Raw genomic sequence first — 23,767 nt, forward strand, 5'->3', positions numbered from 1 at the left:
GTGTCTTGTCTGGAGTAGGGAATAGAGCACAATTCCACAAGAAGTGGGTCAGGGTGCTGCCCCCCTCCTGATAGAGACTGTCTCTCTGAATCTCCCCTTCTCTTTGCATCAGAGGTATGACACCAAAGTTGCGAACAGACTGATTTAATCTTATACAGTTGCCAGGGAGAGGGATGGAGTCAATGGTGAGGGGATGGAATAAAAACAAGAAATGCTGGAAATACTCAGCAGGTCAGGCGGCATCTGTGGAGAGAGAAGCAGAGTTAACGTTTCAGGTCAGTGACCCTTCAGAACTGACAAATATTAAAAATGTAAAAAGTTTTAAGCAAGTAAAGCAGGGGTGGGGCAAGAGATAACAAAAGAGATGTTGATAGGACAGAGGGTCACAGAGAATAACTGACCAGAAGGTCATGGAACAAAGGCAAACGGTATGTTAATGGTGTGGTGAAAGACAATGCTTTACTACAGGGAGGCTGTGAATTGACTGTAAAGCACAAAGCACTCCAAGCACAAACATTAAAAAATTTTTTACAACAGCAACAGTGGGTAGGCACAGTAAAAACAAACTAAGCACACCTAAAAAAACCTAAAATAAAATAACCAAATAAAAAAGAAAAAATAACTAAACATAAAAATGGGGGGGGCCGTCATGCTCTGAAATTATTGAACTCAATGTTCAGTCCGGCAGGCTGTAGCGTGCCTAATCGGTAAATAAAATGCAGTTCCTTGAGCTTGCGTTGATGTTCTCTGGAACACTGCAGCAATCCCAGGACAGAGATGTATGCATGGGGCCGGGGGTGTTGAAATGGGTAGCAACCGGAATTCGGGGTCATGCTTGCGGATTGAAAGAAGTACAAGTAAATCGCTGCTTCACCTGAAAGGAGTGTTTGGGGCTTTGGATAGTGAGGAAAGAGGAGGTAAATAGGCAGGGATTACACCTCCTGCGTTTGCAGGGGAAAGTGCCAAGGGAAGGGGACGAGGTGGTGGGAGTAATGGATGAGTGGACGAGGGTGTCGCGGAGGGAACAGTCCCTTCGGAATGCTAACAGTGGAAGAGAGAGGAAGATGCGTTTGGTAGTGGCATCACGATGGATGTGGCGGAGGATGATCCTTTGGATCTGGAGGCTGGTGAGGTGGAAAGTGAGGACAAGGGGAATCTTGTCGCGATTCTGGAAAGGAGGGGAAAGGGTGAGGGTAGAGGTGCGGGAAATGGGCCGGACACAGTTGAGGGCCCTGTCAACCACAGTGGGGGGGAATCCTCGACTGAGGAAAAAGGAAGACATATCAGAAGCATCATCAGAGCAGATGCGTCGGAGACGGAGAAACTGGGAGAATGGAATGGAGTCCTTACAGGAGGCAGGGTGTGAAGAAGTGTAGTCGAGGTAGCTGTGGGAGTCCGTGGGCTTGTAATGAATGTTAGTAGACAGCCTATCCCCAGAGATGGAGACAGAGAAGTCGAGGAAGGGAAGTGTTGGAGATGGACCATGTGAAGGTGAGAGAAGGGTGGAAGATTTCCAGTATCTGCAGTATTTTGCTTTTAGGTGAGGGAATGGAGTGTAGAGCAGGGACAGAAAATGAGTTCAGTCTTCCAAAATTTATTTTTAAGTTCATCGATCTTTGAAGGTGGCAGAGCATATTGAGAGATTGTTTAGTAAAGCAAATGGGATCTTGTGCTTCATAAATAGAGGCATTGAATATAAAAGCAGGGAAGTTATGCTGAACCTTTATAAAGCTCTAGTTAGGCCCCACCTGGAGAATTGCATCCAGTTCTGGTCACCACACTTCAGAAAGGGTGTGAGGGTCCTTGAGAGGGTGCAGAGGAGATTTACCAGAATGGTTCCAGGGATGAAGGATTTTAGTTACACGGTTAGGTTGGAAAAGCTGGGTTTGTTCTTCCTGGAGCAAAGGAGATTGAGGGGAGATTTAAAAGAAGTGTACAACATTATGACCGGCTAAGTTAGACAAGGTAAAACTGTTCCAATTAACAAATGGTACAAGGACTAGGGGACACAGATTGAAAATTTTGGGCCAATGTGAGGAAACAATTTTACACGGCAGGTAGTAATGACCTGGAACTCGCTGCCCACAAGGGTGGTGGAAGTGGAGACAATCAGTGACTAAGAGGAAGTTGGATGGCCACCTGAGAGAAATAGACTTGCAGGGCTACGGGGATCGAGCTGGGGAGTGGGACTGACAGCACAGCTCAGTGGAGAGCCAGCATGGACTCGATGGGCCAAATGGTAAATGACTCCATGACTATTTAATTGGAGGAAATTTCAGCTCATCCAGTAGTGGATGTCAAATAAGCTGTCTGATAATTTAGTAACTAGGGAGGAGTTGAGAGAGGTGGTGGTGAAGTACAGCTGGGTGTCGTCAGCATAGATGTGAGAACAAAAGCTGTGCTTTTGGATGATGTCGTCGCGGGGCGGCATGTCGAGGAGAAATAGGAGGGAGCCAAGGATAGATCCTTGGGGAACACCAGAGGTAACGGTTTGGGTGCAGAAAGAGAGGCCATTATCAGTGATATTCTGGCTACAATTAGATAGGTAAGAATGGAACCAGGTGAGAACAGTTGCACCCAGCTGGATGACAGTGGAGAGGCATAGGAGGAGGATGGTGTGTTCAACCATGTCAAAGGCTACAGAAAGGTTGAGAAGGACACGGAGAGATAGTTTATGTTTGTCACAGTCACATGGGGTGTCATTTGCGACTTTAATAAGAGGCATTTTGGTACTGTGGCATGGGTGAAACCTAATTTGAGTTCCTGGAAAGATGGGCATGGATTTGGGAGGCAGCAGCACATTCAAGTTCTTTGAAGAGGAAAGGGAGGTTGAAGATGGGGTGCAACTCATAATGTCACATTTGTTGTGCCATTGTTTCCTGGGGGCTGGTAAGCAGGCAGAAACAGTGTGAAATAAGCCAGACACAGTACCCTCATTTACATGCAGTGAGGTGGGCTCAGGGAGATTGGTCAATGTTTCTCATGGGTTGGTGGGAACGAGAGCCTGGCAGAAAAATTCTGGGGAGGGGTTGCAGGGGAAGAATTCCCAGTCCCATTTTCTTCTTTAACCTCTGCAAAAGCACCTGAAAAAGGCAAGTATTAACAAGGAAAATCGAAGACAAAGTTACAACCCAGCATGCTGCTGCATGTTATGAGGAAATAGATGAATTTCTTCAAAAGACTGTTCTGTTGATTGTAGTATCAGAATTACCTCCAACGGAGAAATTTATGGAATATAAAAATCCAGGCCCACGGACACATTTTGACCTTATGTTTTTTGAACTATAAAATACAAAAACCTAGCTGCAGCCAACAGCACAGGATTGGGCAGCAAGGGGTTAATTCAGACATTTAGTAAAGGACATCAAAAGGATTCGGACATTGACTGATTGCTATCATGGGACAATGGTGTCAGGAAACAAAGTGATTGATGACAACGCTACGTCATCAGGATGCGCCGCAGTGCGCACATGCGCACACGGTCTCGGTCCCTCTGCGCATGCGCTGTGGTCCGGATTGCCAGGACCAGTTTGCGCATGCGCAGATGACGTCATCGCGTAATGTCATCTTCCTCGGGGAACACGCCAGGTTGGCCTTTGCGCATGCGCAAACTGGTCCTGGCAAACCGGACTGCAGCGCATGCGCAGAGGGCCTGAGACCGTGTGCGCATGTGCGTCAATCTTCCGAAAGCTTCGGCGCGAGTTTTTGAAAATGGAAGGAGGAGAGGTTTCGTCGGGCATTTTATCTCAATTATTTAGTCATTTTGGACATTTGCTTCATTTTTATTAGACAGAGGAGATTGTTCCAAGGTAAGTTGCTCTGAAAATACATTTCGAGGGGGGGAGAGGAGGGAAGGGAGGGGGGGAGAGGAGGGAAGGGAGGAGGGAGAGGAGGGAAGGGAGGGGGGAAAGGAAGGGAGGGAGGGACAGGGGGGAAGGGAGGGACAGGGGGGAAGGGAGGGACGGGGGGGGAAGGGAGGTCGGGAGGGACGTGGGGGGGGAAGGGAAGGTGGGGGGGGGAAGGGAGGTTGGGGGGGAGAGGGGAAGGGAGGTAGGGGGGAGAGGGGGGGAAGGAAGTGGGGGAAGGGAGGTAGGGGGGAGGGGGGGAAGGAAGGGGGGAAGGGAGAGAAGGGGGGAGCAGCGGAGTGGAAGGGGAGCGCCTTTTTCTGTGCATGCGCCATAAACACAAGGACTGGCTGATGAGATGGAGCCAATTAATTTGCCCAACAATTGCCCGGAAGCACCTTCGGATGGAGGTGGCCACGCGCTGGACATCAGTCGCGTGCCATAATCCATGGATCCTGAGCGTTTCACCCCCTGGCCTAATGATCTGATGGACCATACATACGCCTGCCTGTTCAAAGCTCCACTTCCCCCACCTGCGGTACCCTCTCCTTGCTGTTCAGTTACACAGTTACCTGTTCCTGCACCCATCCAAGCAGTGCACGTGGACACACAGCCACATGTTTCCCCATCCGCCCTTGAAACAACCATGCAAAGCCTTGTGAGACTCCGCAATTGCCAGCTGCTGCCTGTCAAGCAGAGAAGGCGTCCAAAGGGGTCAAGCACTTGGGGAACATTCAGCAAGAAGAGACTGAGCACTAAAAGAAACAAGCATGCCGTGTCCAGTGGTAGCACAAATGTGAATGCTCTTGCTGCGTACACAACTGGTGAGGTGGGAGTGCAGCCACACCATTCTCCATCCTCAGTGTTGCTTTAAGGCAAAGGTAGATAAGAGTGAAAGAAATGGAAGATGATGCTGATAGTAGTAGGCAGGATTAAATGGGAATGGATGGGAAGAGGCACGAGTAGCATAACCACTAGCAGGGAACAGCTGGGCTAAATGGCCTGCTTTATGTTCATAGTCCAAAAGAAATGTGCTTCTTTTTCCAGCACCCTCACATCATTCATGTTTTCCCTGAGAGCAGCATTGAACCATCACGAGATAGGGGCAGTTACATCATCCTGACTCCTACAGCTGAGGTGGGTACTAAGTGATTCATTGGCCTATACTGCAGAGCATAAAGCATGCGCAACAGTAATTTCATTGGAGGGAGGGAAGCTCTGACACTGATGTTCTTTCATTATTTCCTTTCATGTAAAATGTGCCCTTGAGAAAACAATCCTTGACACTTAAGGACGGCATTCCAGCAAAGGAGGCAGTGCAGGAGATGACGCAAGGATGTGATGATTCCTGCATCTGAGGTGGGTAATAAGTGCTTCATTGGCGACGTTATCAATTGGTGCCTTCACTGCAGAACTTAAAAAGGTGTGCGCAACAGTAATTTCAGTGGATGGAGGGAGGCAAGCTCTGACTCCGATTTGCTTTTCTTCTTTTCATGTAAAACATGCCGTCGAGAAAACAATCCTCGAGACTTACGGTCAGCATTCAAGCAACGAAGGCAACTAGATCATGCTGCGGAGCTCATCACGATGTGGAAAGGAATTTATGGATGAATTGGGAATGCACATTGAGATGCGCTTGGAGAACATTCACCAAGAATAGACTGAGCTCAGACTCTTGTGACTTTGCCTTCTTCACATGGACAATACAGTAGTGGAATAGAGAGCCAAGCGTTCATTCACCACAAGGCTCTCCAGGAACAATCTCTTTAGCTGTGCATAGCAGAGACTCGGTCTGTCTGTCTAACGGGAATGCTGGACACAGCACTCATGTATCCATGCACAGCAGTTCCTCGGACACTTAATGAACTTAATAAAACTTTTCAATAATTAAACCCAGAATTGTTGAGGTTTTGTTTTGCATGCTATTTCCCTGACTTTGCAACTGCACTTCAGATATTCAACTATGGTGGAGGGGTGGGTTGAAGAGGGGGAGGGGTGGGTGAAGAGGGGGAGGGGTGAGGAGAGCAGGGAGGGGTGGGAGAGGGAGCATGCAAAATGCAGGGACCAGACAGTTGCAATGCCTGAAGTACTGTGGAGAAGTAGGGGGAGAAGCAACTGGATTGTGCATCCGCAGCTGGAGGGAACGGCTGAATGGAGAGGGCCGGAAGCGAGAGGGCCGTAGAGAGCCGCGGGGAGCGAGCGTGCGAAGACCTTGGTGTCACCGGGTTCAGGGGACTGCCAGTAAGTCTTTTGCTGTTGTGTTTATGGCGCATGCACAGAAAAAGGCACTCCTCTTCCGCTCCGCTGCTTCCCCCACCCAACTCTCTCCCCTTCCTCCCTCCCCCCTCCCCCCCTCTTCCCCCAGCTCTCCCCCCTTCTTTACCCCTTCCCTCTCCCTCCCTCCCCTCTTTCTCCTCCCCTCCCCCTCCCTCTTTCTCCCTCCCTCTTTCTCACCCCCCTCTTTCTCCCCCTCCCTCTTTCTCCCCCCTCCCCCTCCCCTCTTTCCCCCCCCCCCCTCAATTTTTCTCCCTCCTCCCCCATCCCCCGGCACCACGCTACCGCTGGTCTCCCCGGCCCCCGCGCTGCTCTCCCCGGCCCGCTCCACTCTCTCACTCTGGGCCATTGTATTCTGCCACGTGTTTTGTTAGGTTTCATCTCTGTGATTCTTTGAGCCAGCGCCATCTTTAGTCCTGCAGCTGCTACAGTCGCAGGCTGTGACGTTTTCGTGGCACATGCTGTATCTGCGCATGTGCCAAAACAGCGGCACCTACCGATCGCGTTGTCAACAATTGCAGTCGAATATGATCAGCTCTCATACCGTTTAAACAATCCTCCTGCTGTTTTGAGGCAATACAGTAAAAGCACCTGGCTCTGAGTTTGATGAAGGTGTGGATGACCCACTTCTCTCCTGGAGAGGGACCAATCATAGATAGAATGGCCAGATTCCAGTACCATTGTCTATGATGCTGGCCTCAGTTGTATTACAATTCTTAATTGTATTACCTTGTTGACATGTTTCTTGTACCATTGTATAGGGTAATTAGACTCTTAATTGCATTAGCCAATGGCAGGTAATGGCATTTTCCATCATATTCGCCTAGGCTATTTTTCATGGAATGACTATTGTTTCAACCAGTATGAGCTGATCATATTTGTCTGGACTATGTGTAGAATAAACTAAGTGGTGTTAACTATTGGACATTTGAACAGCATGAACAACAGAAAAGATGTTTGAGGTGTTTGAGTTGAATCAATATGAAAAGCAGGGCATATCAGAGTGACAGAGCACAGTCAGGTGAAGAAGGACGGGGACCAGTCATCTCCAGATCCAGGCCTACGATCAACATCGATAACAACCAGCCCTGTGAGTGATTGTAAGTTTCAGTCAAATCATAGTGGGGTTTGTACCGTGGTTGTGTTGGTCTAATAAACTAACAAATTTAGGTTGAACCAAAACCTGTTTTATCACGTGTGTTTTTCTTGTAATTCCGTGGTCCAAGAATCATTGTAAGGAGAAAGAAACTGAAACCCTTACTGATTGATATATCTCATATAGTATAATGGCTAGTTGGTAGGTTCACAACTGACCTTGTGTCACTAGAATGCTTTTCAGTCCACCTTCCAGCTAGATATTGGACTGTAAAGGAGCTCACTAGTTTGTAGAGGAGGCCCATGAATGTAAGTGGCCAATAATGCTGAGCCTGAGGCTCTATCTAGTGCAGATCCAAGACTATAACACTTCTCTATCGCTCTGAACTGATTTGATATTCTAGCTCCATATAATCACACCCTGTCCTTCCAGAGGTGAACCATGGCTCGGTAGTAGTCAGAATCAGAAGTTTGTAAGTTCAAGCCCCACTCCAGAGATTTGAATACAGAATCTAGGCTGACACTTCAGTGCTACACTGTCAGGCACTGTCTCTTGGATAAAAACAGAAAATGCTGGAAATAATCAACAGTCCAGCAGCATCTGTGGAGAGAAAACGGAGTTAATATTTCAGGTTGATGACCCTTCATTAGACAAAGCAGGCATCTTTGCTAGCATATATAGTAATATCATCTGTTTAATGACCACGTTTGCAGAAGCTTCAGCATTGTACGCTAATATGAAACATACCCAGGCAGGCCTTTTACTGACCTATAAAGAGCGTGATTTGAACTGTTTCAGTAAATGTCAAAGTAATTATAATTCTGCCTTTTGCCACTCTATTCTGGCTGGGGCTCCATAATTTTAACTAAAAACAACTGAGTCAGGAGCCAGTTACAGAAGTATTCAGGCTTTGCTTTCTGTGACCCACTGGTCTTTTATTGATTAGTATTTTTGGTTGATAATTTTGAAACTAAAATTGATTACTTGTAGCACTCTTCATTGGCAATTTCCTCCAGTGGCCATATTGGTAAATCCCAAAATTAGGGAATTGTAGGTGAAGTGATTTGCAAAATTATACTATAAACACATTTATATTTTCAAAATTCCATTCTGAATAATAGTTATCGACACAGAATTGATCAGCTGATAACATAATGTTCCCAGTCCCCATAGCATGTGCAATAAGTGGGTATGATTGACAACCTAGTTTATCTATTCATTTCTGTCGCAGCAACGAGGGCTGCGCCTTTCCCACTGCCATCTTCAGAAAGCATGAAATTCACTTTACATTTTGGAGCCAGGTCCTTCACCGTGTTTTGCAAGATTGTGGAAAAACTGAAAGAGAAATAAATTCTTGTAAGGAAAACCATGAAAAGTCTTCTCTGGGAAAGCAAGGAGAGGAGTATTTGAAATTCCAGTGTGAACTACTTTAATAAAGTCATGATTAACAACTTTCATAAAATAGTATACAGGATAATGTCAATTTCTATGAAAATAATGTGTGTAGAAACACTCTATGTTAAACGATACCTCTGATTTTCAATTCACTCCCCCCACCTAATGAATATTTTTGTGTTGTACCAAGCTGGGTAAAAATCACCGTTAGAATGGATCATTTCTCCAATTTGCACACTCAGCATTGAAATACCTCTTTTAATGCAAAGCAATAAAATGCCTCTTTTTCCCTAATTACAAAACTAGCTAACAAAATCCCATTCAAAAGCAAAAGATTGCAGATGCTGGAAATCTGAAACAGAACCAGAAAATGCAGGTCAGGCAGCATCTGAGGAGAGAGAAAGAGAGTTACTATTTCAGGTTGTGACCTTTCATCGCAACCTGAAATGCTAACAAAATCCCATTCTCAGATTTCAAACATTTCATTTCTGTAAACCAAATTTTATTAGTACAGGTCTCATATCCAAATTCCAGCTGTCCGGAAACCGGACATTTTTGAAAATAGTCAAAGCCCATTTTGTAGAACAGGATCCTCTAAAGGCAAGACTAAAGAACAGCTAAGCTTGTAAAGCCAGTTTATCACTGAACCTGTGGCCACTTCTGTGCTCACTGAACTTAGATTCAGAGTATTTAAATGTTTAAAACACCTGCAGATGGTGTTTTTCATTACCATTGCAGCAAGATATGGAGTTTTTTTATTGCGACAGTTTAAGTTACTGAATAAAAATTCTGAACCTTTGAAATTCTTTAGGTCAAGGATACTTTTTTTTGAAGTACAAACAGAAAGTGCTGGAAATAGTCAGCAGGTCAGGCAGCATCTGGAGAGAGAAAGAGAGTTAACGTTTCAGGTCTGTGACCTTTCATCAAAACTGGCAAAGGTTAGAAATGTAATAGGTTTTAAGCAACTGAAGTGGGGATGGGGGGGGGGGCGGGGTGGGGGGGTGGTGGAAGAGAACAAAAAAGGGAGGTGTGTGATAGGACAGAGGGCAGGAGAGATTAACTAATAAGGAAGTCATGGGGCAAAAGCAAAGGGAGTGCTTATGGTGTGGTGAAAAACAAAGCATTAGTGCAGAGAGAGTGTTAATGACAGAATAATGAACAGCTCTGTCCAAAAGTACAAATATGAAAAGCCAAGTTTAAGGCAGGCATATGGTAAAATGAATGGTAAAACAAAATAAAATGAAATAATAAAAAAAGTCAGTCATGCTCTGAAATTATTGAACTCAATGTTCAGTCCGGAAAACTGTAGCGTGCCTAATTGGAAAATGAGGTGCTGTTCCTCGAGCTTGTGTTGATTTCACTGGAACAGTGCAGAAAGCCAAAGACAGAAATATGGCCATGCGAGCAAGGGGGTGTGTTGAATTGGCAAGCAACCGGAAGCTCGGGGTAATGCTTTTGGACTGAGTGGAGCTGTTCCGAAAAGCGGTCACCCAATCTGCGTTTGGTATCACCAATGTACAGGCAACCACACTGAGCAGCGAATACAGTATACTCCATTGAAGGAAGTACAAGTAAATCACTGCTTCATCTGAAAGGAGTGTTTTGGGCCTTGGATGGTGAGGAGAGAGGAGGTAAATGGGCAGGTTTTGATAGATTTAGATTTAGAGATACAGCACTGAAACAGGCCCTTCGGCTCACCGAGTCTGTGCCGACCATTAACCACCCATTTATACTAATCCTACACTAATCCCATATTCCTACCACATCCTCACCTATCCCTATATTCCCCCTACTAAGGGCAATTTATAATGGCCAATTTACCTATCAACCTGCAAGTCTTTGGCTGTGGGAGGAAACCGGAGCACCCGGAGGAAACCCACGCAGACACAGGGAGAACTTGCAAACTCCACACAGGCAGTACCCAGAATTGAACCCGGGTCGCTGGAGCTGTGAGGCTGCGGTGCTAACCACTGCGCCACTGTGCCGAGGTATTACGCCTCCCGCGATTGCATGGGAAGGTGCTGTGGGAAGGGGACAAGGTGTCGGGGGTAATGGAAGAGTGGACCAGGGTGTCGCGGAGGGAACAATCCCTTTGGAATGCTGACGGGAGAGGAGGGGAAGATGCATTTGGTGGCGGCATCATGCTGGAGGTGGTGGAAATGGCAGAGGATGATCCTTTGGATGTGTAGGCTGGTGGGATGGAAAGTGAGGACAAGGGGAACCCTGCTGCAGTTCTGGGAGGGAGGGGGAAGGTTGCATCATCAGAAGAGATGCGTCAGAAGTGGAGAAATTGGAAGAATGGAATGGAGTTCTCACAGGAAGCAAGGTGTGAGCAAGTTTAGGCAAGGTAGCCATGGGAGTCGGTGGGCTTATAATGAATATTAGTGGACAGTCTATCCCCAGAGATGGAGGCAGAGAAGTTGAGGAAGGGAAGTGTCAGAGATTGACCATGGCAAGGTGAGAGAACGGTTGAAATTTGAAGCAAAGTTGATGAAGTTTTCCAGTTTGGGGCGAGAGCAGGAAACAGCACCAGTACAGTCATCAATGTACCTGAAAAACATTTGAGGGAGGGGGCCTGAGTAGGACTGGAACAAGGAATGTTCGACACACCCCATAAAAAGACAGGCAAAACTAGGACCCATACGGGTACCCATAGCAAAGCTTTTATTTGAAGGAACTGAGTGGTGTTGAAAGTTAAGTTGTTCAATGTGAGAACCAGTTCAGTCAAGAGGGGGAGGGTGGTGGTGGATACTTTTTTTTGCATCAGTTCATTCATCAATACATTATTATTCATTATTTTTCATACTTTATTTCATTTACATGTATCTCTTATTCATTGATTTTGGTCTAGGATAGGCTACCAATTTTATTGTCCAAAATCTGGGAAAATCTGGAATCCTGCACAGCCTTGGTCCCGAGGGTGCCGGATTTTGGATATCGGACCTGTACATCATTATGAAGAAATACATACGTTTTGCTGCTGCCTGTTCAACAACAAGACCACACAGTATCCAGATCAGGTTAGCCTGAGTTAATTATAAAGATCCCTCTACATTGTGCCCATCAATTTTTTTTTATTTGTTCATGGGATGTGAGCGTTGCTGGCAATCCCTAATTGCCCATTCCTAATTGCCGTTGAGAAGATGCTGATGAGCCACCGACTTGAACCGATGCAGTCCATGTGGTGTTGGTATAGCCACAGTGCTGTTAGGGAGGGCACTCCAGGATTTTAACTCAGCAACAGTGAATGAATCTTGATATATTTCCAAGTCAGGATGGTATGTGACTTGGAGGGGAACTTGAGTGGTGGTGTTCCCATGCATCTGCTTACCTTTTTCTTTTAGGTGGAAGGAGTCCTGGATTTGGAAGATGCTGTTGAAAGTGTAATGAGTTCTTTTTGTTGTCTGATGCAACATAAATGACATGCGTGGATGCAGTTGGTTGAAGATCTCAAACAGGTTATTACAGCTAAATATTATATACAGTACAGAGCTAACTATTTACAGAACCTTACTCTGGGTGTTCCAATTGCAGAGTGACTCTGGCTCTGAGTCACATGACTGTATCCTGGTACTTAGCTCATTAGCATACTAAGATCTTAATGGGATATCACTGTTAAAGGTAATCAGACAACAGAAGGAGGCTTGGCAAGTTGCTGCAGTGCCTCTTGTAGATGGTACACATTGATATTACTGTGCGCCAGTGGTGGAGGGAGTGAATGTTGAAGGTGGTGGATGGGGTGCCAATCAAGTGGGCTGCTTTGTCCTGGATGGTGTTGAGCTTCTTGAGTGTTGCTGGAGCTGCACCCATCCAGATAAGTAGAGAGTATTTCGTTGCACTCCTGATTTGTGCCTTGTAGATGGTGGACAGGCTTTGGGGAATCAGGAGGTGGGTTACTTGCCACAGAATTCCCAGTCTCTGATCTGCTCTTATAGCCACTGTACATATATGGCTGGTCCAGTTAAGTTTCTGATCAATGGTAACCCCCACCCAGGATGCTCATCGTGGGATATGGAGAGATGGCTAGATTCTCTTTTGTTGGAGATGGTCATTGCCTGGCACTTGTATGGCACCAATGTTACTTGTCACTTAACTGCCCAAACCTGAAAATGTCTAAGTCTTGCTACATGCTGGCAGGGACTCTATCAGTATCTGAGGAGTTGCAAATGCTACAATGAACTGTGCAATCATCAGCAAACATCCCCACTTCTGACCTTATGATGGAGGGAAGGTCATTGATGAAGCAGCTGAAGGTGGTTGGGCCCAGGACACTACCCTGAGGAACTCCTGCAGTGATATCCTGGGGATGAGATGATGGGCCTCCAACAACCACAACCATCTTCCTTTGTGCTAGGTATGACTCCAATCAGTGGAGAGTTTTCCCCCGATTCCCATTGACTCCAGTTTTGCTAGGGCTCCTTGATGCCACTCTCAGTCAAATGCTGCCTCAATATCAAAGGCAGTCAATCTCACCTCACCTCTTGAATTCAGCTCTTTTGTCCATGTTTGGACCAAGGTTGTAATGAGGTCAGGAGCTGAGTGGCCCTGGCAGAATCCAAACTGAGCATCAGTGAGCAGTTTATTGCTGCTTGATAGCACTGTCAATGATACCTTCCAACATTTTGCTGATGATTGAGTGTAGACTGATGGGGCAGTAATTGGCCAAATTGGATTTATTCTGTTTGTTGTGGAAAGGATATACCCGGGCAATTTTCCAAATTGTCGGGTAAATGGCAGTGTTGCAGCTGTAATGGGACCACTTGGCTAGGGGCACACTTAGCTCTGAAGCACAAGTCTTTAGCACTACAACCAGGATGTTGTCAGGGCCCATAGTGTTTACTGTTTCCAGTGTGCTCTGCCATTTCTTGATATTATATGGAGTGAATTGAATTGACTGTGGACTGGCATCTGTGATTCTGGGGACCTCAGGAGGAGGCCGAGATGGATCATCCACCCAGGACTTCTGGCTGAAGATGGCTGCAAATGCTTCAGCCTTGTCTTTTGCACTGACATGTTGGTCTTCGCCCTCATTGAGAATGAGGATATCTGTTGAGCCTCCTCCTCTGGTTAGTTGTTTAATTGTCCTCCACCATTCATGACTGGATGTAGCAGAACTGCAGATGTTTGACCTGATCTGTCAGTTGTGGCATTGCTTAGCTCTGTCCATAGCATGCTGTTTCTGCTGTTTAGTATGCATGTAGTCCTGTGTTGTAGCTGGGAAATACTCACAGGACAGATACAGAATGGGTTAATTATAGAGTAAATCTCCCTCTACACTGTCCAATCAAATACTCCCAGGGCAGATACAGAGTAGGTTAAATACAGAGTAAGGCTCCTTCTAAGCAGTCCACCATAACGTACCTTAAACTTTAGTCTCAACAATGTATATGCCTCTGTGGTGGTGTATATTTCTATTTATCACACCAACTCTCTGAATAGGGCTGCCAATTTGTGGTCACTTTTATGCTGCGAATCCATAGTTCACGCAGTTTTATACTCAAAGAAACCAGCAACAACTTGCATTTATATCATGTCATTAACATAGTCAAACATCCCAAGGCATGTCACAGGAGCATTATCAAACGAAATATGACTCTGAGCCACATAAGGAGATATTAAGTCAGGTGACCAAAAGCTTGCTCAAAGTGGCAGATTTTAAAGAGCGTCTTAAAGCAGGAAAGAGAGGGCGGCACAGTGGCGGCACTGTGGGTGGCACAGTGGCGCAGTGGTTAGCACCGCAGCCTCACAGCTCCAGGGACCCGGGTTCAATTCTGGGTACTGCCTGTGCAGAGTTTGCAAGTTCTCCCTGTGACCGCGTGGGTTTTCGCCGGGTTTCCTCCCACAGCCAAAAACTTGCAGGTGATAGGTAAATTGGCCATTGTAAATTGCCCCTAGTGTAGGTAGGTGGTAGGGAATATGGGATTACTGTAGGGTTAGTATAAATGGGTGGTTCTTGGTTGGCACAGACTCGATGGGCCGAAGGGCCTGTTTCAGTGCTGTATCTCTAAATAAATAAATAAATAGAGGTAGAGAGTTGGAGAGAGAATTCCAGAGTTTAGGCAGCTGAAGACACAGCAAACAATGAGCAATTAAAAACCTGAAAAGTCTGGCTCTAACGTTTAGACTACATAGCCTCGACCTAGACTCCCCAACCAACAGAAATATTGTGATATCTTGAAAACTTTGATCACATCACCCCTTAACCTTCTGCATTCCAGGGAATACAACCCTAGTTTGTAATTTAACCCTTCAGGTCCAGGTATCGTTCTGGTAAATCTACACTGTGCTCCCTCCAAGGCCAATGTATCCTTCCCAAGGTGTGCTGTCTGGAATTGCTCACAGCACACCAGGTGTGGTCTAACCAGGCCTTTATATAGCTGTAACGTAACTTCCACTCCTTTGTATTTCAGTCCTGTAGATATAAAGGCCAGTATCCTATTAACCTTTTTGATTATTTTCTGCACCTATTCATGACATTTTAATGATCTGTGTACCTGGATCCCAAGTCTCTTTGGACCTCCGGCTTTTAAGCATTTACAAAATACTCTGTTCTATCCATTTTAGGTCCAAAGTGGATGACCTCACTTTGTCTACATTGAAGTCCATTTGCCACAGTTTTGCCCATTCACTTAATAATAACTCTGAAATTTGGTGCTTCCATCTACGTTGCTTACAATGCTGCCTATCTTTGTGTCATCGGCAAATTCGGATGTATAGATTTCTATCCCATCATCTCAGTCGCTAGTAAATATGGTAAATAGTTGAGGCACCAGCACAGATCCTTGCGGGACACCCCTAGTTATATGCTGCCAATTAGAGTGCCTGCCCATTATCCATATCCTCTGGATGGAATATTTAATTGAGCAGGAGGCCCAGTCCACTGGCCGAAAAGTCGGTGGTGAGGCCGCCTCTGCTGGGCCTGGGAGCGATGGCCACTGCTGAGATAACACCCAACCAACACCAGGAAGATGAAGGAAGGCCCTGGAATTAAGATAAGTTTTTAGGGCCTTGCCGGGGTCAATCAGTTAGGCCCCTGCAAGGCAAGGTGGGTCAGTTAGGGGGGGTAGGGGGAGTGCTGTGCGCTGGGGACGGTTGGGGCATCGGGAGCGGCCCTCCGTGGGGCACAGGGTGCCTGATCAGGAGGGCGCTCCCCCCTCCCCGGCCCCCAGCCCACAAAAAGGTCACCTGGTTTCACCGCCTGCCAAGAGGTAAAATACCCACGGCGGTGAGCAGAGGCCCTTAAGTGCCAGTTAATTGGCCACTTAGGGGCCTTGATCGGCCTGGGGCAGGTGGGCTATTTCTCGCCACTGCCACCTCGCATAAAATTGCAGCAGGGGTGGGAGGGGGTCAGGAATCAGTAATATTACAATTCTCACCTACTTCCTTTAAAACCCTGAGATGGAAACCATTTGATCTAAGGGGTTTGTCACTCTCTAATGCCATTAATTTCCCTGTGACTATTATCTACATTAATTTTGGTGAGTCCCTGTCCCTGATTCAATAACAGCCTCCTTGGGATGTCTGGCATGTTGACCTCTTGCTCTACCGTAAACACTGAAGCAAAGTAATTATTTAGCATGTCCACCATTTCCTTATTTTCATTGATAACATCACCGTTTTCTAAGTGACCACATTGCTTCTCTTTTTCTTAATGTAATTGTAAATGTTTTCATGTTGATTTTGAAATCCCTTGCAAGTTTATTTTCATACTCCTTTTTGTAGCTCTTTTGTCACCCTTTTCTACTCTTTGTATCTTTCCCATTCACCAGTATCTGTGCTTTTGTTTGCATTCTTGAATGAATTTTCTTCTGGTTTTATATTGTCTCTTATCGCTTCAGTTGCCCATTGCCCTTTTTTTGAGCAAGTAAAGCTCTTGGCCCTTAGGGGGATTAAACTAGCTATCTATCACATTACATTCTTTTTTGAAGATCTCATTTGCTGTTGTTTTACCCATTAACAGGCTTGCTCAGTTTACTGTGGACAGTCTCTCTGTCATCACATTGAAGTCAGCCTTACCTAAATCTAGACTTTTAGTCACTGCTTTGTGTTTCTCCCTTTGAAACACAATGTTAAATTCACTAACATTATAATCGCTATTAGCTCATTATAACTAACTCATTATAATTATAATATGGAATGCCCCTGTTGGTTCTAGGCCTGAATTTAAAGTGGAGACAGCGGCCCCACCCACTGGCTGGAAAGTCGGGGTGAGCTCGCCTCCACTGGCCCCGGAAGCCATGACTGCATTTGATAACTACCTGCAGTCATGCTTCCACTCCACTGAGGCAGCAAGAGTTGCCAGCCAATCAGAGAGCAGGCAGCTCTTCAGTCTCAGCAGCACCACAGGAAGCAGTGGCCACTAGTGGGACTGTAGCAGTCCCCGGAGTAGCAGCCATCGAGGAGAACCAGAGTGCAGGTAAGTGGCATCGGGGTTCGTTGAGGCCAATCAGGCAGATCCTGGCAAGGGTGGGGGTGTCGATCACGAGGGAAGGGGGGGGGGTCTTCAAGCAGGGACAGCACTTGCCGCTGGTGATGCCCTCTGTGAGGCACAGGGTGCCGGCTCAGTAACGATCCCCACCCAATGAGGCCTTGGGGAAGTCGCCAGATTTTACTCACTGCGTCTTCCCAGGTGGCGAAGTGCCCATCTGCTGCTGGTAAAATACAAGCAGTGGTGGGAAGAAGCCCTTAAGTGGCTATTAGTCACCTGACCTAAGGGCAAGCAGGCTGCCCGCCATCTCCCCTGCTGCTGGTAAAATACCAGTGGAGGCAGGTGGGTGATGGGCACGGCATCCCCTTCTATCCCACCGATCCTACACTTCACCGGCTCCCAGCCTGCTCCTGGGGTGAGAGGGTGAAAAATTGCGGTCATTGTTGCAGAAAACTATCCTGAACACACTGAAGAAATTCACAGCCTTTCTAACATGTGCTAGTCTGCTTATCCCAATCAATATGAAAATTAAAATCCTCATTAAAATCACCCTGCCTTTACTACATGCTTGTCTAATCTCTGCATTTATACAATTTTCCACTTCACAGCTGCTGCGACCAGGGGGCCTACACACACTAAATACTTTTCTATTTCTTAATTCTGAACCATTTAGTCTCCACTGCCTGCTTGCCTTTCATTATATCCTCTCTTATAATTGAATTGGTTTCATCCTTAATCAGTAAGGCTACCCTTCCCTCATTTTCCCAACCTTTCAATCTTAGATCTTATAACCTGAGATATTTAGTTTCCAGTCCTAACTGGTGTTATGACCATGGCGAGAGCAACGCACTGTTAGTTCAGTCCCATCATTCATTCTCTGACCTACGATTGTCTTGTTCCTCGTCGTCTTCTTCTTCTAATTCCAGATGTTGGGCTATTAGGTCAATTATCACTACTTTTTTGGCACCTGATTCCAATTTGAATCCCAATTTTGCTGCAAATTCTTTTAGTTTATTCTTAGTTAAAGTTAAAGTTATCAAGTTACTGAGGGATACATTTGCCTTACCCAGAAACTCTGCTGCAACTGCTAATGCCATTACAATGGTACAGACTGTACCTTATTATACAAGAAACCTGATTCCTTTTATTTTCATAATTGGCATTAGATTTGGATCCCAACAATCGAGTTTCCAATTAATATGATCCCAGACGTGACAGCAATTAATATGATGCCAGAAGCAAGACCCCAATTTATGTGTTATCCCAGAGACAAATAATTAATATGATTCCAAACACGAGCTCCCCAATTAGTCTGATTCTGATCCTAGACACGAGCCGCCTAATTAAATATGATCCTGATCCCGGACGAGCCCCCAATTAAATATAAAAGCAAAAAATGCAGATGCTGGAAATCTGAAATAAAACAAGAAATTCTGGAAATACTCAGCAGGTCTGGTGGCATCTGTGGAGAGAGAAGCAGAGTTAACATTTCCAGTCAGTGACCCTTCATCAGAACTGGTAAAGGTTAGAAATGTAATAGGTTTTCAGCAAATAAAGCAGGAGTGGGGCAAGAGATAACAAAAGTGAAGGTGTTGATAGGACAGGGTCACAGAGAATAATTGGCCAGAAGGTCATGGAGCTAAGGCAAATGGTGCGTTAATGATGTGTTGAAAGACAAAGGGTTAGTGCAGAGAGGGCGTTAATGGACAGAAAATGAACAGCTCTGGCCCAAAGCACAAATATGAAAAAAAACTGTGGAAGGCAGATAGTAAGAAAAATAAAATAAAGAGGAAAAATAAAAAATAACTGAAAACAATGTTCAGTCCAGCAGGCTGTAGCGTGCCTAATCGGTAAATGAGATGCTTTTCCTTGACTTTGCGTTGATGTTCACTGGAACACTGCAGCAAGCCCAGGACAGAAATGTAAGCATGAGCGCAGGGGGTTGTTGAAATGGCGAGCAACCGGAAGCTCGGAGTCATGCTTTCAGACTGAGTGGAGGTGTTCCGCAAAGCGGTCACCCAATCTGCGTTTGGTCTCCCCAATGTAGAGAAGACCACATTGTGAGCAGCGAATACAGTGTACTAAATTGAAGGAAGCACAAGTAAATTGCTGTTGCACCTGAAAGGAGTGTTTGGGGCCTTGGATAGTGAGGAGAGAGAAGGTAAAAGTGCAGGTATTACACCTCCTGTGATTGCATGGGAAGGTGCCGTGGGAAGGGGACGAGGTGTTGGGGATAATGGAGGAGTGGACCAGGATGTCACAGAGGGATCGATCCCTTCGGAATGCTGACAGGAGAGGGGAGGGGAAGATGCGTTTGGTAGTGGCATTAAATATATTATGACTACGGCGGGAGTGATACACTGTTAATTCAGTGCCGTCACCCCACTGGTCGTATCATATTTATTAATTTTTACCAAAATCAGAAAAACTGCCAAATTAGCACTCTAGTATCCCCAGAATGAAAGAGACCAAACCAGGTATCTTCAGACAACAAATTAACTATTTATTGAAAAAACCTAAATCTTAAACACTATTAAGATAAACCTATGTCTAAAAATCTTATAACAATTTAAGTTAAAATAACTCCCACATTCACGCCCATACATTCAAAAAGAACAGTGGTCCGGGTTTAAAGGTAGAGCTTTTTAAAAAATTAGCTGTCCCTTGATAATAAAATAAGTAAGTTTTTTGCATTTTACGTTCCTGGTGACTGAGGTCTTCTGATGTGAAGATAATCAAAGTTCACTTGAAGTCTTAACTTGAATGAGTGGTGCTGTGGTTAGCACTGCAGCCTCACAGCTTCAGCGACCTGGGTTCAATTCTGGATACTACCTGTGCAGAGTTTGCAAGGTCTCCCTGTGACCACGTGTGTTTCTGTTGGGTGCTCTGGTTTCCTCCCACAGCCAAAGACTTGCAGGTTGATAGGTAATTTGGCCATTGTAAATTGCCCCGAGTGTAGGTAAGAGAATTGTGGGGATGTGGTAGAGAATATGGGATTAATGTAGGATTCATATAAATGGGTGGTTGATGGTCAGCACAGACTCGGTGGGCCGAAGGGCCTGTTTCAGTGCTGTATCACTCTATGAATTTGATGAAAATATTTGGTTCTTGATAGGCAAACAGTTTGGCTACAGTAGCATTCACAGTTCCTTCTGTGATAAGCACAGCAATACAAATAATTTCTTAAGAAAGCAAAGCTTTTCTTATTTACCGTGGAATTAATTTGGTTTGTAGCCTTGTAGAATGTTCTAAAGAGAGAGAACAGGGCAACTCCTTTCTCCAGATCGCCTCGCTGGAAAAAGCTCACAGAACCAACAGCTTTAAACGGATTTCTGCTAGCTCCCCACGCAGTCAAAATGGACACACCATACCATGTGACCTCTCCCTCTCTCTCTCTCTCTCTGCTGCTGTTGCTTGGTAACCAAAATGCAGCAGTGGTGCACTGTCTCTCCATGATGGTCTCCTCCCTTAAAGGTGCACCGCTTTTTAACAGTCTTAAAGGCACACTTTTTTTTTTAATCGGGGAGAAAAAACAAATTCAAGCCCGTGACACTATCTTGCAGCCATGTCTCAGTAATAGCTACCATGTCTTAACCTTCAAGTTAAATTTCCGTCTGCAATTTTATTCCATTTGTTCATTATATTCAGTGTGTTTGTATAAAGAACACTTATTTGGGCCACACACCCTAACCTGTTCTTCAGGTCTAATGTTTCATCCATCCATTTTCCATTTCTCTCAATGGGTTTAATTACTTTACATATTTCAGTTTTCCTTTCCTTAAAGCATAATTTCTGACTGTGGCCTCTGCACTTCCGGGGTCCATATCCCTCTATTCCCATCCTATTCATGTATTTGTCAAGATGCCTCTTAAACGTTGCTATCGTACCTGCTTCCACCACCTCCCCCGGCAGCAAGTTCCAGGCACTCTGTCTTCTATGACCGAGCCAGTTCTGTATCCATCTTGCCAACTCACCTCTGATCCCGTGTGATTTCACCTTTTGTACCAGTCGCCATGAGGGACCTTGTCAAAGGCTTAACTGAAGTCCATGTAGACAACATCCACTGCCCTTCCTTCATCAATCATCTTCGTCACTTCCTCAAAAAACTCGATCAAGTTAGTGAGACACGACCTCCCCTTCACAAAACCATGCTGCCTCTTGCTAATAAGTCCATTTGTTTCCAAATGGGAGTAAATCCTGTCCCGAAGAATCCTCTCCAATGATTTCCCTACCACTGACGTAAGGCTAATGATTATCCTTGCTACCCTTCTTAAGCAAAGGAACAACATTGGCTATTCTCCAGTCCTCTGGGACCTCACCTGTAGCCAATGAGGATACAAAGTTTTCTGTCAAGGCCCCAGCAATTTCTTCCCTTGCCTCCCTGAGTATTCTGGGGTAGATCCCATCAGGCCCTGGGGACTTATCTACCTTAATGTTTTTCAAGACACCCAACACCTCCTCCTTTTTGATATCGACATGACCCAGACTATCTACACACCCTTCCCTAGACTCATCATCCATCAAGTCCTTCTCTTTGGTGAATACTGATTCAAAGTACTCATTTATTACCTTGACCATTTCCTCTGGCTCCACGCATAGATTCCCTCCTCTGTCCTTGAGTGAGCCAACCCTTTCCCTGGCTACCCTCTTGCTCTTTATAGACGTATAAAAAGCCTTGGGATTCTCCTTAATCCAGTTTGCCAATGACTTTTCATGACCCATTTTCGCCCTCCTGACTCCTTGTTTAAGTTCCTTCCTACTTTCTTTATATTCCTCAAGGGCTTTGTCTGTTCCCAGCCTTCCAGCTCTTACAAATGCTTCCTTTTTCTTTTTGACTAGGCTCACAATATCCCTCGTTATCCAAGGTTCCCGAAACTTGCAAAACTTGTCCTTCATCCTCACAGGAACATGTCGGTCCTGGATTCTAATCAACTGATGTTTGAAAGACTCCCACATGTCAGATGTTACTTTACCCTCAAACAGCCGCCCCCAATCTAAATTCTTCAGTTCCTGCCTAATATTGTTATAATTAGCCTTCCCCCAATTTAGCACCTTCACCCAAGGACTACTCTTATCCTTATCCACAAGTACCTTAAAACTTACGGAATTATGGTAACTGTTCCCGAAATGCTCCCCTACTGAAACTTCAACCACCTGGCTGGGCTCATTCCCCAATACCAGGTCCAGTACGGCCCCTTCCCTAGTTGGACTATCTACATATTGTTTCAAGAAGCCCTCCTGGATGCTCCTTACAAATTCTGCCCCATCCAAGCCCCGAGCACTAAGTGAGTCCCAGTCAATATAGGGGAAGTTAAAATCACCCACCACAACAACCCTGTTACCTTTACATCTTTCCAAAATCTGTCTACATATCTGCTCCTCTACCTCCCGCTGGCTGTTGGGAGGCCTGTAAAAAAACCCCCAACATTGTGACTGCATCCTTCCTATTCCTGAGCTCCACCCATATTGCCTCGCTGCATGACCCCTCCGAGGTGTCCTCCCGCAGTCCATCTGTGATATTCTCCTTAACCAGTAATGCAACTTCCCCACCCCTTTTACATCCCCCTCTATCCCGCCTGAAGCTTCTAAATCCTGGAACATTTAGCTGCCAATCCTGTCCTTCCCTCATCCAAGTGTCTGTAATAGCAACAACATCATAGTTCCAAGTACTAATCCAAGCTCTAAATTCATCTGCCTTACCTGTTATACTGCTCGCATTGAAACAAATGCACTTCAGACCACCAGTCCCACTGTGCTCAGCAACATCTCCCTGCCTGCTCTTCCTCTCAGTCTTACTGGCCTTATTCACTAGTTCCCCCTCAGTTATTTCACCTGCTGACCTACTGCTCTGGTTCCCACCCCCTGCCACACTAGTTTAAACCCTCCCAAGTGACGCTAGCAAACCTCGCAGCAAGGATATTTGTGCCCCTCCAGTTTGGATGCAACCTGTCCTTCTTGTACAGGTCCCACCTGTCCCGGAAGAGATCCCAATGATCCAGATATCTGAAATCCTCCCTCCTACACCAGCTGTTTAGCCACGTGTTTAGCTGCACTATCTTCCTATTTCTAGCCTCACTAGTGGCGCAGGGAGTAATCCCGAGATTACAACCCTAGAGGTCCTGTTTTTTAACTTACTACCTAACTCCCTAAACTCCCCCTGCAGGACCTCGTCTCTCTTCCTGCCTATGTCATTGGTACCAATGTGTACCACAACCTCTGGCTGTTCACCCTCCACCTTCAGAATGCCCCCTGCCCGTTCAGAGACATCCTTGACCCTTTCTCCAGGGAGGCAACATACCATCCTGGAGTCTCTTTCACGTCCACAGAAGCACCTATCTGTGCCCCTGACTATAGAGTCCCCTATAACTATTGCTCTTCTGCGCTTTGTCCCTCCCTGCTGAACAACAGAGCCAGCCGTGGTGCCACTGCTCTGTCTGCTGCTGTTGTTTTCCCCTGATAGGCCACCCCCCCCAACAGTATCCAAAACAGTATACTTGTTAGAGAGGGGGACAGCCACAGGGGATTCCTGCACTGACTGCCTGCCCCTTCTAGAGGTCACCCATCTATCTCCCTGCACCTTGGGTGTAACCATGTCTCTGAAACTCCTGTCTATGATGCTTTCTGGAACCTGCATGCTCCTAAGTGCATCCAATTGCTGCTCCAACCGATCCATGCCGTCTGTGAGGAGCTGCAATTGGGTACACTTCCTGCAGATGTAGTTGTCTGGAA

General features: G+C 45.8%; 1 protein-coding gene across 2 annotated transcripts in view; it reads right to left on the reverse strand.

Annotated features, from left to right (window-relative positions):
- Nucleotides 1-7,891: 7,891 nt before the first annotated feature.
- The window catches only part of LOC137380494 (hexokinase-1-like), a 447,865-nt gene continuing 431,989 nt past the window's right edge, over nucleotides 7,892-23,767 (reverse strand). For both annotated transcript variants that reach the window (XM_068052395.1, XM_068052396.1), the window contains exon 18: nucleotides 7,892-8,550. In XM_068052395.1, the coding sequence (XP_067908496.1) occupies nucleotides 8,424-8,550 (127 nt within the window). In that variant the 3' untranslated portion in view covers nucleotides 7,892-8,423. The remainder of the gene's footprint in view (nucleotides 8,551-23,767) is intronic.

Source organism: Heterodontus francisci, chromosome 20 (assembly GCF_036365525.1).
Source record: "Heterodontus francisci isolate sHetFra1 chromosome 20, sHetFra1.hap1, whole genome shotgun sequence".
Lineage (NCBI taxonomy): Eukaryota > Metazoa > Chordata > Chondrichthyes > Heterodontiformes > Heterodontidae > Heterodontus > Heterodontus francisci.